Raw genomic sequence first — 14991 nt, 5'->3', positions numbered from 1 at the left:
CTTGCATGTAACACATTTTGTGACAAAAACATTAAATGCCTTTAAAACAATAGTATGTATATACATAAATCACAAGGCATATATACGTACTACGCCTGTATGTACATATTATGCACATCCTATCATTTTAAACATGTTGACATTCAAACCATAGCTTTCAACTCAGAAGTTCACAAACGAAATAACAAACAGGTTTATATATAATGTGTGTTTATGTATATACATGTACATATGTGTTTATGAGTGAGTGTGTATATATGTATAGATGTGTATATACGTGTGTGTCTGTATATATAGGCACACACACACACACACACACACACACACCTGCCAGCCAAAACTGACTAAATGGAAGGAAAAACCCAGCAAAACTCAGCCAGTAGCTTGTCATCCTGACTTCTTCTATAGCACAATAATTTTTAAAGCAAAAATTTTAAAAAGTAGAAATCATCACTTCTTTTAGAGCTGCAGGTACTTAATTAAACCTAATAGGTTTTGTTTTTCTCAAAATAGTGATTAAACAGCTCTTTACTACATCTGGCCTAGTGCCTACTACATGGTTTCTCTATTATAATTAGCGTGCACATATGGAAAACATCTACCAATTCACTGAACTCCATGAATTCCGTTTTCATAGGACAAATCACTAAGCCTTACAATGGCTTGCCCTCCAGGGGTAGATTTGAAGAATCTTTCTGAAGTAGCATTAGTTTTAGTCCCTCCCCTTTTCTGCCTATGTGGATGGCTGTGCCCCCTACTGCAGTATCCCGCAAAGCTGTGCGCCCACCTGACAACGGACACCCACCTCCTAACCTTGAGTTCTCAACTTTCTTGTGTATAAAATTCCTTTGGGATGTTCGTTAACAATGAAATTCTGGTCTCCACAAAGGATTTTGATTTACCAAGCATTTTATGCTTATCCCATATGACTCCCTTAGAGAAATAGCTCTTTAGAACTTTCTTCTGTAAGAATAAAACCTGTCCATATCATAATAATAACTTGGTGGGCTGGCAATTAAATCTACTCAATTAAAATGGAGCCCCTCTGGCTTAAAGTATTCTCTGTTCTCAGGGAGCGTATGTATTTTTAATTTTTACTGGATATTTCTGAAAGTGACTACAAGGATGAGCATAAAGAGGCAGGAATTGCAGACACTATGGCTGTTCTAAGTTCGGTGGCTGCCCCTCTCCTGGGCAATCTCCTGCACTTAGGAGAAGACCTTGTATGTAATGTAAGAAGCAAAGAGCCTGGGTTTTCTCTCCTATGATCGAAAAGTGACAGAATAATTTTTTTCAACTTAAAGGCAACATTTAAAAATTACAGAAAAATGTGAATTTCTTAGAAATGAATAAGTTATCAATTATTTTTAGGAGTGAAAGTTATCCTTCTATACATTAGATCCACCTCAAAATTGAAATTTCATTAAAAGCAGACTGAAAATACAGGAAAAAGCAGCCTTCCCCATTCTTATGTTATCATAAATCAGGCTTTCTCCATTCAGCACTTTCCTTCCTGTGTTTGTTTAATACATACCACGAGTCTCACACAGGACAATGCCATTATTATTATGAAAATGCATTCTAAATCACATGACAGAAGTTATAAATATCTACACTCATGTTTAGAACTGGAAAGAGAAAATGGTACAGAATGAGGGGCTCACTGAACAGGACCCTGGAGGACAGTCTACAGTTGACTGTGCTCAGCACCAGCTCTGGGATGCTGGACAAGTCATTTATTTTCCTGGACCATCATTCTTCTCTTCTGTGTGATAAGGTAGCCCAGATAGTTTCTGCTGCAGGGGAAAAATCATGGAATTTGGAGCCACAGATACTGGCTTAGAATCTGGTTTCTACCAGTTATTAGATTTGGGAGCTTGGGAAGTCACTTACAAAAATAAGTTTCTGTTTTCTTATCAGTATAATGGAGATGATTTAAAAGAAAATCCTTACCTCACAGTGATGTTATAAAAGATAATGTAACAATCTTGTAAACTATTTAAAAAACTCAAAAAAACTGTAGTAATGATAATTATTGTTATTTCAGACAAGATTTAAAAAAATTTATACTTTCTGTACTATGTTAGAATAAACTAAGTATCTACCCTTGGCAGATAAGACACACTCTTCCACCCTGTTGCTTACCCCCAGTTCATGATGCTGTGAGCCAGTCCCCAAGGGAAAGAGTAAATGTGAGCCATGCAGGAATTGACAGGCCAGAAGAAATTCACTGGCAGGTATCAATGGGCCAAGACACTCAAGGTCTGTGATCCCTGAGACCAAGTCTGCATAAGCAGTATTCAAGTCCTGAGTTTATAATGAAGTTATAAATACAAAAAAGAAGGCATATTTGAAAATGGGGAAGATGCTGACAGACACGATCTGGAAATCAGCAAAACAACATGGACCATACTCTGATTGTGGTGGAAGGAATTCAAATAATCTACGTTTGAAAGAGCAAATGATTTTTTGATATGCAGTGTCTCTTCTTTTTAAAGAGGGTGATCAAAGCAGCAAAGCTTTGAGCACTGCTGTTTCTAGCAGGCTCTGAGTACAGAGTGGACTATGTTTCGGTGTAACTGATTGTGAGAATTTTGGGTGCAGGAGACAAGTGGTGGGTCCCTGTTGAGTTACATCATCAGCAACATATAAAGAGGTTTTGGCCTCAAAGGGAAAGACTCAGGCTCTTGGGTCTTGGAGAGGATCAGCAAAAACAGGGCTGAAAACGCAAAGACAGTCAGAGATGCTCCTCAAGGACTGAACACACTGTGTGTGGGACAGGGCAAACTTTCCTCTGTGATTCACTAGAAACCGAGAACATGTTCTCAGCAAGCACCTGCACTCCCCTCTTACCTCGTGTCGAGAAATCTGGGCCTGCAGCTCCTGGATGTTACTGGTGGCCACAGGTTTGTCCTCAATTTCTCTGTGGGCTCCTTCTATGAGCTCCTGGAGGTGCTGCATTTCTTGCTCATACTGTTCATATTGTACCACAGCCTCCTTTGAAAGAGAGAAAAAACAGCCGCATGATTATCTTTCGGTAACAATAACTATGGGACTCATTCTGTGCGGCCGTCTACAGTGTTAACTGGTATTTTCCTGTGTGTCTAGGGAGCAAAGAAATGATGGGGAAAATCCCTGGGTGATTCAAGTCCTCAAGTATATGCAGATAGTTCCAAGATTTCTCTCTAAAAGAGTTTGCTAAGATTACTGACCCACTCAGAATGGCTACGTGGCTAGGTCCTCTCCATTCTCCCCATTCATGTTGTCCTGAAAATGGCTGTGTGTGTCTTGGTCAGAACAATGGCATGGTGGGAAGCAGTATGAAAAACATGATTGCTTCATTTTTTTTTTGTCTAAGAAATACTAAATATACATAGATAGACATAGATATGTCTATACCTAGACATATATATATACAGACATATGTCTATATAGTCTATAGTATTTCTATAGACTATATAGACATATATGACTATATATATAGTATATAAATACTATAGACTATATGACTATAGTATTTATACTATAGACATATATAGTCTATATATGTCTATAGTATTTAGTATTTCTTAGATATATAGTCTATATAGTCTGCATAGTCTATAGTCTATAGTATTTCTATATACTATATTAGACATATATTACTATATATAGTCTATGTATGTCTATAGTATTAAGTATTTCTTAGATATATAGACATATATATACAGACATATATAGACATAGGTATAGACATATCTATGTCTATCTATGTATATTTAGTATTTATATTACATATATGTGTATATATACATATATATTACATATATATACATATATATGTAAGGCACTTGTTGAAATGCTGGGTGGAAGACAAAAAAATGAAGTAACCATGACTTCTATCCTCAGGAATTTACGGTGCAACAAATTAAGAGATAATCCAAGGAGCAGGGAGAGTGGACCAAGTTGACCATTGGCTACTTAATGAGCACATATGTGTGCAATTTTTGGGTAAAGCAGGTAAGGTATTAGTTGAAAGGAGAGAAGACTTGGAGAATGTCATTCCTTCCTAGTAAATGATTTTTCTCTTATTAGCTAAAGAGATTAAGAGTTACACTTGGGTGTACTTTTCAGGCAAGAAAATGCATTTGGTGCATCAGTAAGCTGAGATCTGAAAAAAAAATTCTGTAACATATACTAGCAGTAAAGGCATTTTACAAGGCGCTAGAGGATTCTCAGATGAATAATAAGAGGTAAAAATGTATGACTGAAGATAAAATTAACCTTTATAAGTTGTTCTTTACTAAAATATATTGCTCAAAGATAGTTTTCACCAAAGGATATTTTTTATAGAGCTTTCCCCAGGCTTTTGTGGGTGATCCAAATGATAGCATTTCATCTCCTTATTTTATGTAACCACAACAATCTGTCAGATTTAACACTCTGGATGTGTTTTGATGGCTGAGCCCACACAGCGCTAAGAAAAGAAGCCCATGACTCATTTGCTATTGCTCTGCGGGTGCGGGGACCGCAAAAGTCCCCAGCTGGGACCCGGGACGGCCGCACATGCCTGCATGATGTTGCACTGCTGGATGGCCGTGTGCTGCAGCCGGCTGGCCTCCTCCTGCAGGTGCAGGGCCGCGTGGCAGAGTGGCAAGTTGGTGACCACATCCTCGGGGATCCGGAGGGCGCTCTGGCAGATCTGCACTGCGTGGACCTTTGGCTTGAGTGACTCCATCTCAGATAACAAATGCTGAAAGTGCGAGTTCACATTTTACATCATGGAAAGCATGGGGGAAAAAATGTGTATTTTAATAGCTTATTTCATAAGCTCTATTAATAGCTTATTTCATAAGAGCCTTTTACTAAATAACAGGTCTGTCACATGTTATAAATATTTTCCAAGGAATTTTTCTTTAATGTATAGTGTACTAAGACTATAACTGATTTCAAAAATCATTTTTCCTCATTATTTTCCTTTTTTTTTTTAAATATAGCTCCTTAACTCATTTCCTCTGAATTATCTTGCTTACCTGTCGATGAGAAAGTTGCTCCTTGAGACTAAGACGTCCGACTTCTGGAGAAGTCAAGGTTGTCTGGGCTTGCTCCAAAGCAACTTGTAAATTTTTTAGCTCGGTTTCAAATTTTTTCATATCCTACAGAGTATAAGCAATATGAATGTCAGTATGTAAGCACCTGAAGTTCAAAGTCATAGAAGAGTAACATCGCAGTCAAGATGGCATTATCAGAGGTGAGTACAACATCCTCACTATAAAACTGTCATTTTTTTAAAATGATAGACTTTCCAATTAGAATCACTAACATTATTATTATTATTGTTACTGTTATCATTATTATTATTTATGTACCTTGGCAGCATCGTGGAGATTCTGCATACGAATTCGGATCATCTGTCGCAGCTCCTCAGACTCCCGTCCCAGTTCTGCCACTTGCTGAGACATGTTTTCTATGGAGTACACGCTAGCGAGGTGCTGTAATTTCTCAATCATTGCTTCCAGACTGCTGTGGATCTCTTCAGATTCTTCTAGCATGCTCTAGAGCGAGTTATCAATAATCATGACAATGACAGGTGGGCCGAGGTAGACGCGTAGGTCATCAGTCTGGTGTGGTGGAAGACCATCCGCCCAGAAGGGAGGGAGATGCTTGCAGAGATCTCGCGCGCACTGCGGAGTGTGTGTCTTACTGTATTTAACCTTCATACCCTGTGCCTACTCCCCACCTACTCTTCTCCTCATTTCACAGGAAAAGAAATCAAAGTTTAGGAAATGTCAACCGTTAGCTGAGGCCACATGTTATTAAGTGTTGGAGACTAAGGCTCATGCTCTATCTACCGCCCCAAGCTGCTCCCTGGTGAGGGTCAGGACATGAGTATCCCAGGAGCGCCAATGCTCTGACAGGCTGGGCATCTTGTCAGGGTGCTGAGCCTCCTTTTTACTCATATTTAAACTCGGGAGATGCATTTCAGCTCTCCGACTCTAAGTCTAAGATCTGAGGTGCCTATTGGTCTAAGAAATGAACATAACACAAGGGCATGACAAACAAAAACCTTTCAGCACTTGCTTTAGTGAGACAAAGGGGGGCGAAGCAACTTGAGAAACCAGGAGGAACAAAACACAGCGCTCGTCACTCAGGACGGTATCACCTAGTGGGACGGATGACACAAATGGGTTCTTAACCACATAATACACATTCTGTGAGGACAGTGACAGAAAGAAAAGGTTAAAGGTGACAGAAACGAGATGTGCTCCTGCTTGCAGGAAGACTGGGAGAAAGGAAGAGCTCAAACAAGGGAACAGAGAGTGCGCACAAAATGCGCAGGGACTGGATATGGGGTGTGTGAAGAGAAATGGGAGCTGGGACATGATTCTCAGGCAATAAGTCTTTGTTTTTTAATAATAAAGTACAGTGTTTTTCTCCTCATGAGGAAAAATAAATATTAATAAAATAATAATTTAATAATTATATAATTTTAAACTATATAATATACTTATATATATAATATGTACAATTACATATTATGTATAATTATAATAATAATTTTAAAATAATAAAGTACAGTATTTTTTCCTCATGAGGAATGCTCTCTCTTTACATATATATATATATATATATATATATATTAAAGCTTAGAAAATATTGAAAATATAAAAAAGATAAAATATTCCATAATATCAGACACAATTTTAAATAGGGATAACTGCTGTTACATGTGGGCATATTTTTAGGTAACTGAGATCATAATATATGTAAAATTTTCCATCTTTCTTTTCCACCTAGCATCGGAGCACGTGCATTCTCCCGGCGTACTGTTTTTGGCTAAACTTGGGCAGCCTGACCTAGGGCAGGTAAGCGAGAGCTCCTCGAGACACTCTGAGCATCTGACAGCACCACGGACAGGCGGCGTCCCGTGTCTCGGAGGCTCTCGACCCACCGCCTGCCCAGGTCAGAACACGTGGGAACTGACCAGGGCTCCCCCTTCTCTGTCATCCACACCCAAGAGTCTCTAGAGTCCAGAACTCTAGCTCAGTAATAGCCCTCGATTCTGTCTTCTCTCAAGCTCCAAAGAGGGACCCTGTCACTCTCTGGCTAGGACCGAAGCCACCTTCCTTGCTCTCTTACCTTCCTCGGTCTGTTTTCCGCAGGCTGCTAAATCATCTTCCTTAAAATACAAGCCTGAATTTGTCGTTTGCCTCAAGACTATCTTTCAAAGACTTCAGAGTGACTGTAGGTTAAAGCCCAAGTTCTTCTTAACAAAACTTGGGATCTTTTTTCTTCTCTAATTTTACCTCTTCTGCCTCTCCCTCCCAGCTCTACTCCACACCTCCTCCCTGGAGCACCCCCGCCACTGCACCAAAGCACCCCTCACTCTTACTACTGGGATTTCAACATGCATTTTTGTCTACAACGCATTTCACACGAGTAGGCAGCCTGTCATTCAGGCCTCAGCCCAGAATCCCCTTTTCCTACGACAGCCTCCTTCAGCTTCCCCGAGACCCCGGGCAGTGTGGGCAGAGAGCGCTCCTGTGGGATCCCTCAGCACCTTGATCCCTCATCTGCTGTACTTACCACAGTCTGTAATTGTCTACCTCCCTTTATCAACTCCCTGGGGCAAGAACAAGGAATAGTCTTTGTATTTTAAATTCCCAGCTTCAGAGGTGCCTGGGTGGCTCAGAGCATTAAGCCTTTGTCTTTGGCTCAGGTCCTGATCTCAGGGTCCTGGGAAGGAGCCCTGCATCGAGCTCCCCGCTGAGCGGGGAGCCTGCTTCTTCCTCTGCCTGTCTCTCTGCCTACTTGTGATCTCTGTCTGTCAAAATAAATAAATAAAATCTTTAAAAAATAAATAAATTCCCAGCTTTGGAAAGAAATCATTCTATAAATGTGTTAAATAAATAAATGAGTACAGGTCCTACTTAAAACCAAACAAGATAAAACAAAAACCCCTGATGGTTGTTTTAAAGACTACATTTATACTCTATTATATATCCAAAATGTCATTTGGAAAAGTGACTTGACATTTTTCTTTAAAATTCCACTATAGGGGCGCCTGGGTGACTCAGGCAGTGAAGCATCTGCCTTTGGCTCAGATCATGATCTCAGGGTTCTAGGAACGAGCGCCATGTTGGACTCCCTGCTCAGGGGGGAGCCTGCTTCTCTGTCTCCCTCTGCCTCTCCCCTCTGCTCCTGCTCACTCTCTCTCTCTCTAATCAATCAATCAATAAATAAAATCTTAAAAAAGAAATTTTACTCTAGTGAGGTGCCTGGGTAACTCAGTCAGTTAAGCATCTGACTCCTGGTTTCAGCTCAGTTCAAAACCTCAGGGTCATGAGATCAAGCCCTGTGTCAGGCTCCACACTCACCGTGGAGACCCCTTGAGATACTTTTTCCCCCCCCTGCCCATCCCCCCCCAACCTACCCGGGCTCACATTCTCTTACTCTCTCTCAAATAAAATCTTTAAAAAACAAGATTCCAGTATAGTTATTAAACCACATATTTTATACATTTTGGATTATGAAGTAGTAGCATTCTGATGATCATGATACATTTTACTAATTGTTTTTCAAAAAGGTTTTAACAAGTAATCTTCAGAGTTGAGAGCTCTCACTTCTTTAAATATGAACCTCAAATAACTTTTAAACGCTGTTAATTTGATAGCGTGCTCTCTCTCTCTCTTCTAAATTTTTCATTTCTAGATTTCTAATGAGGTTGAATATTTTTTCATTGTTTACAATCAACTGTAACTTAAGACTTGTCTTGCATAGTATAAGAAAGATTCCAGAAGAGTTTATAAGATTAATTAGAGAAGAACAATCACGTACATAGGGAAAGTGGTTAGCATCTGTAAAAGCATTCCAAGCAGAAAATGGGGGTTTGATCTAGAAACCTGTCCACAGAACTGGAAAAGTAAATGATTTAAAAGATATGAGTATATATAAATCAGAATAAAAGAGAAACTAAAATACCTCAGGATATCCATATAACTAAGTAAAAACCATTATGTATTGTATTGTAAGATAACTGGGCTGTTAGAGATTTGTATCTAATTCAAGCTAAAGATAATAAAAGGATGAAATAATTTCCTGGATGATATGACCAGAAGAAAACTTCCGGAAATGAAGTAATGCAGCCACCATGTGATACGGACTCTTTGCTCCTTTCTAGCTGACCCTGCTTCCTCTGGAAAGCCGGACAACTGAGACCAGGCTGAATGCTGAGAGGAGGAACCCTGTGACACCTACTGTGCCCGATATCTGCACATATGTTAAACCATTTGATTCTCCTAATAATTCTGCAATATAAATATCATTTATAGCTCCACCTGATTGATGAGAAAACTGAATTCAGAGAGGCAAAGCAATTTGTTCCAAATCACATAGGCCTAAAGAGCAGAGTTTGGTTTTCCCATCTGTCTGGGACTGGAGCCTATCATCTTTCCACATGTCACAACTCTGCCTGGGGAAGAATTTTCCACCATATCCCCATAACATGTGGTTGTTTCAAAGAAGCCCCAAGAAAAGAGAGACCTACATAGGGCCGATTATTTAGGGTCTTGGAGAAAGAAAAGTCTAGGGGAGATAGAGGATACTATTATTTATACAGTCTAATGAAATCTTATGAGTAACGACTTTCTTTCATGGACGAGTCATTAGGGCTATCTTACTTTTCTTTTTCTCTGGCATCTGCATTAACTCTACATCATGGTCCTTTAAATTTTCTATCAGTCTACCAGTTACATCAAATTGCTCTCTTAGTGACTCTTTGAACATGATTTTTTCCCAAAGTTACCTGATGTAAAATGTATTGTTCTCGAAGTTGATGTGCTGAGTTCCATGTAATCTTTCCATGTAGCAACACTTTAGCTTTTTCAATCCACTTCAGAATGAATTCAAGCATTTCATTGTATTCTTCTAAGTGAGATGCTGCCTGAAAAATCATTACCATTCACATAGCAATGTCAACTCTGTTTCATGAGCTAGAAATCAGTCTTCTACTTCTCTTTAGATACAGTAATCCTAGGGGATAATTGTTATAACATCCGTAATATCTAAAGGTAACATGAATAATCATTTCCTTGTTGAAAACCTGTCAAGGACTTCCCAGTGACTTTAGGATCAAGTCCAAGTCCTTAATACGCTTGAATAACTGTCTTCTAAAATTATACCCTATTCTCCTCTCTTAGTCATCTGTCTGGGACCTCTCCCTCCCTTCCCCATTCTCCACCCTCACTGAGTAAGGAGGTTTGGTACTGTAATTCATTAACTGCCAAATTGTGATTTAGTTTGTCCCTGATTATAGAAAAAAACACATAATCAATTTATGAAGGTATATCTACAGTCAACAATTATGATGGATGTGTGATCTGAACCTATTCAATGGTAAATGCAAGAGTATATATATGTGCATATATACATATATATCTTATGTCTTATATATATTATATATATATCTTATGTCTTGTGCCTTTAAATATATTTTACATATAGATATACTTTATATATATATGTAAACATACATATATGTATTATTTTAAGATATTTGAATTCACCCCATACTGATTTTGTAAAGCATGTTACTGGATGAATATTCATTCCACAAACTACTTCTCCAGTTGACAAAATATTCATTCCAAAGTCCATTATACGATCATGTTTGTCAATGTACCAACAATACGGTTTGATACAAAATAAAGGCAAGCTTACATGTAAATTTTAGAAACCCAGGTGTGGTATTAAATGAGCTACCCTTAACTACCCTCATCATTGTCCATATTATCTTTTGATTAATTTTCAAAAGAAAAAGCGACCACTGAATTTCTGCCTTAGAAGACTTTGATTCCTGGCCCAGAACACATACCTGACCGAGCTTGGAGAGCCGGTTCTCAGCCTGCCTAAGGGTCTGCTGATGAAGTTCAATCAGTTTTCCTATCTTCTTAGCCAGCGGTTTACCCAGTTGGCCATTCTGTTCCGAGAATTTCTGTACTGCTGCATCTAGTTCCACTAATTTTAAATTACAGCCATCCAGTTCTTCTCCTAGCACCTAAATGGCAATCAACACAAAAGGACGTTAGCCTACAGAAAGTGAATTTCTCCAGATTTTTCAAGATCAAGGGTGATATTTTAAATGATTTTTGTAAATGCCAGCTATGATAAAGAATACTTCGACTCCAATCAGGTCATTTCTCTTTTTTCAGTTAGAAAGGCAGAGCAGGCAGGATGTTTTGTAATCCTGGCGTTTGTTTCCTATGAGGCTGAGTGAGAAGGTTAATGTTTTCCTTCTGCCCCAACCAAAAAGGATTCATCACTTACCTCATCAGCAGAGCGAGAACACAGATTTAACCACAAAGACCATTCATTTTGGGATTTTTATACTTATCTTCCCAAATCATTATTTGTTCCTTTGATGCTCTCCCCTCTTACACACATGAGTAAGTAGTTATATTAATACACGTCCAAAGTAATGCTGTAAGTAATCTATGTTATGTTTCTAAAATGTCTTACTGCCTGCATTTACTATTTGGTTTTAATGAAGCTTGCTAATCAAGAAAACTCCCCCCCCCCATATCCCCAAGATAAACTAACTCCAAAAAACAGTAAATTCATTTAATAACACCTCTTATGTTTCCACTTTTTCCTTACCTTTTGGTCGGTTTTAGCTTGTGCTATATTATCTGTCTTCGTTCTCAGCTTACTTAGAATAGTTGTGAGATCTCTGGCTATGTTCTGAATTTGTCGGCCGAATTCCTGGCTCATGGCTTTGCTCTGTTCAACGTCTCTTACTTTGTCCTGGATCTAAATAATCAATGAGAATAGCAAAATCAACCATGATTTAAAAATTGCATAATTGCCGCTAAAAACGTCAATCTTCAGAAGCTGACAAGAGACACTTGACGTGGTTAACGCTCTTTGTCAGACAAGCCACGTGTCGTTACTAGCTCTCATGGCTTTCCACGCAGCTTTGCCTCCCTCGACCTTTATGCCTCCACTGTTCCTTTGTGCTGCTGTTTCAGCAAAGGAACAAGCAATGCATGTACAGTGATCTATGCACCAAATGTTTATAAAAAACTCATAAATCGCAGTATGTATACAGCTGAGTTTGAATCCTAGCTTCTCCATTCACCAACTTTGGAGTACAAATTCCTTTCAGCCTTTTTCTCTACAAAGTGAAAAACACTGCTAGATCACTGGAAGCATCTGGATTTGTTCCCAAGCATCTTTTTATAAGTTAGCTGTTGGTGATCTCTTAACCTTTTTGCCAACTTCCCAAGTACATCCCTATATCAAAAAAGTGTTAAGCAGAGCCAATAAAAAGAAAAGTTAAAAAAGTACAATTAATGATTATAAGTTTCAAATAGCTTTGGTTTGATTTGATAACAGTGATATTTTTGCTTATAATAAAATGCTTAAGAGAAAACAATAAAGAAATATTGTCTTTACATAAGTGAGAAGTACTTTAGTATAGAGGAAACATGCCTTAAGAATACTTTTCGGGGGAGCCTGGGGGGCTTGGTTGAGTGTCCAACTCTTGGTTTCAGCTCAGGTCATGATCTCAGAGTTGTGAGATGGGGCCCTTACTTCTTCAGCGGGGAATCTGCTTGAGATTCTCTCTCTCTCTCTTTCTCTCCCTGTGTTCCTCCTCCCCTCCCCCTGCTCACACTTGCTCTCTCTCTCTCTCTCACATAAATAAATAAACGTAAAAAAAAAAAAGAATACTTCTTTGGCCTTCATTATTTTGAGCTGAGTGCCAACATAAGTGGGATGCATGAGAGTAACTCTAACAGAGAAATTTATCGAGAGAAAAAGAAAAATTTTTTAAGATCTGAACTTGCCAAGTCATCCTTCCCAGTAGACCTTCCAATGTCTAAGAAGAAAAACCAAAGAGGCCAATTAAATATTTAAAATAGAAAATAACATTTTAGTTTAGGTCAATACCATGATGTAGTAGCATTGGATTTTGAAGAAGTTTTTAAAACACTTTGCACTATACATTGGAGGGTCCAAAAAATTCAGTGCACTTGTGTGAATTTTATAATTGCTACAATGTGACACCATTTTCCATTTCATGTAGCACTTTAGAATTAGTGGTATATATTGTCTTTGTCCCCTATGGACTGTTTTCAACTTAACTGTACTTTAGCATTATGTCACTGGGGAGGTCTTAAAAAGCTATTATGAGTCCTTACAGATGCTACTAAAGCTATTTTCACTATGTGAAAGCATGTTCTCTTTTTGGGACCTAAGATAGAACTCTCCCTCTGATCTCAGTGCTAATACTGATTATGCAACGCTTTGTTTAAAAAAAAAGATTTATTTTAAATTTATAGACATAAATTGGCTCATATGTCACTTCCTTCTTTGGTCATTTAAGCTAGGGTTTATTTGAAGGGCCTTCCTCTAGAAATATTTTATAGGACCCACCAATGTGCATTTTGGGTAATAACTTCTTCCCTGGCTTTACCTCTTTTTTTTTTTTACTTTGATTTTCCTTCCTTTTTCAAATATCTTTACCTACTTAACTCATATTTTGCTGAACTGAAATAGGAGCTAGCAGAGTACCTGGCAGGTCCTGAGACTCAAAACATTTTTGTTGAATACATGAAATATAGCTATAAAAATTTTTAAGTCATTTATTTTAGAGAAAGTCTAAGTAGATAAGTTACTTTTCAATTGTATGACATTACTATTCATATCTGCAATCATCTGATATAATTTTTGCCAACAAATAAGACCTCTAATATAATATTATTGTTTTATACTGATGTGTTTTTAACTGTTTTCATGGTGACATGACTGTGAAAATCAAGAACACTCATACAAGAGCCCTGAGCCTCTGAAAGAACGGAAAGGCATACTTTGTGCCTCTTGGTTTACCTGATCATGGATAGTTCCCAATTCCAGTGCCACCTCGGCTAACTGGAGGGACAGTTCAGAAGGTAAGATGGAGTAGAGACCCAGGTACTTATTCTTCTGCTCTTCAGTCAATTTCTCAATGTTCTGTCGGTGATTTGTGGCTTCCGTTAGGAGAATCTGAAAAAAAAAAAAAAAAGATAAAAAATTACCTGATAAGGAAATTCATTTTTATGGATGCAGAGATAAGACTATGTATCGTTCATCAATATATGAAGTTTGGATTTAGAGAAATATCTTTAAAAAAAACAAACTCAAGCCTTTCTTTAGTCTCTGGGGAGAAGCAGGTCCCCTTGATACAGGACAAGAGAAAGTACTTTGAAATAATAATAAAATTGTTTTGTATAATAAAATAATAATACATAAATAATAATATAATATATAATATATAAAATAATAATATAAAATATATAAAACAATAATATAAAATATATTTAAATATGAATATGGTAATAATATAAAATATATAATAAATATTAAATAATATATAATATAAAATATTTTAATATTAATAAAATGCATGCTATAATAAAAATAAAATATATTTAATAACATTAATGATATAAAATATTAATATAAATAAACAATAACATAATATATAATATAAATATATAATAAAATAATAATATAAAATATATAGTAAATATAAAATAAATATAAAATTAAAAATGTTTATATAATATAAAATAATAAAATCTTTTTATATATTGCATTTCTGAAAAATTTTAATTCAATACTCACTGAAAATAAACAAACATATCTCATTAAAATCAAGATGACATTTTTAAATGATTGGTATAGGGAACTAGGAGAGCGTGGTACCTGAAGTTCTTCAAGTTGAGCCTCTATTTCTATGGTTGGGTTCCCCAAATATTCCTTTGTTTCCTGAATCCAGGATTTCACTGAGTTGATCTGAGTCTCCACAACGTCTCGCTCCTCGAGCTCCTGCTTTACCGCCTTCCCGTTACGCTTCACCTTGTCCTGTATGCTTCAGAAGCAGCAACGGGAGAAACCAGAAGAGGACTTGAAATGAAAGTTAGTCCCTACCCATGACATCCTCTTATCAGAAACAGACATGAGGAGAGTAAA

The 14991-nt window shown here is 37.5% G+C and overlaps 1 protein-coding gene across 16 annotated transcripts in view; it reads right to left on the bottom strand.

The window, feature by feature from the left end:
* The window catches only part of SYNE1 (spectrin repeat containing nuclear envelope protein 1), a 465519-nt gene that overhangs the window by 165633 nt on the left and 284895 nt on the right, over positions 1-14991 (bottom strand). For all 16 annotated transcript variants that reach the window (XM_059176745.1, XM_059176748.1, XM_059176749.1 and 13 more), the window contains 9 exons: positions 14725-14890; positions 13867-14022; positions 11635-11787; positions 10853-11035; positions 9785-9922; positions 5349-5534; positions 5013-5135; positions 4550-4732; positions 2854-2997 (listed from right to left, as the gene is read on the bottom strand). In XM_059176745.1, coding sequence (XP_059032728.1) covers positions 2854-2997; positions 4550-4732; positions 5013-5135; positions 5349-5534; positions 9785-9922; positions 10853-11035; positions 11635-11787; positions 13867-14022; positions 14725-14890 — 1432 coding nt within the window. The remainder of the gene's footprint in view (positions 1-2853; positions 2998-4549; positions 4733-5012; positions 5136-5348; positions 5535-9784; positions 9923-10852; positions 11036-11634; positions 11788-13866; positions 14023-14724; positions 14891-14991) is intronic.

This window comes from Mustela lutreola, chromosome 6 (assembly GCF_030435805.1).
Source record: "Mustela lutreola isolate mMusLut2 chromosome 6, mMusLut2.pri, whole genome shotgun sequence".
In the NCBI taxonomy this organism is placed as follows: Eukaryota; Metazoa; Chordata; class Mammalia; order Carnivora; family Mustelidae; genus Mustela; species Mustela lutreola.
Note: the sequence above shows the minus strand (reverse complement) of the source record. Positions and strands in the feature narration are given on the sequence as shown.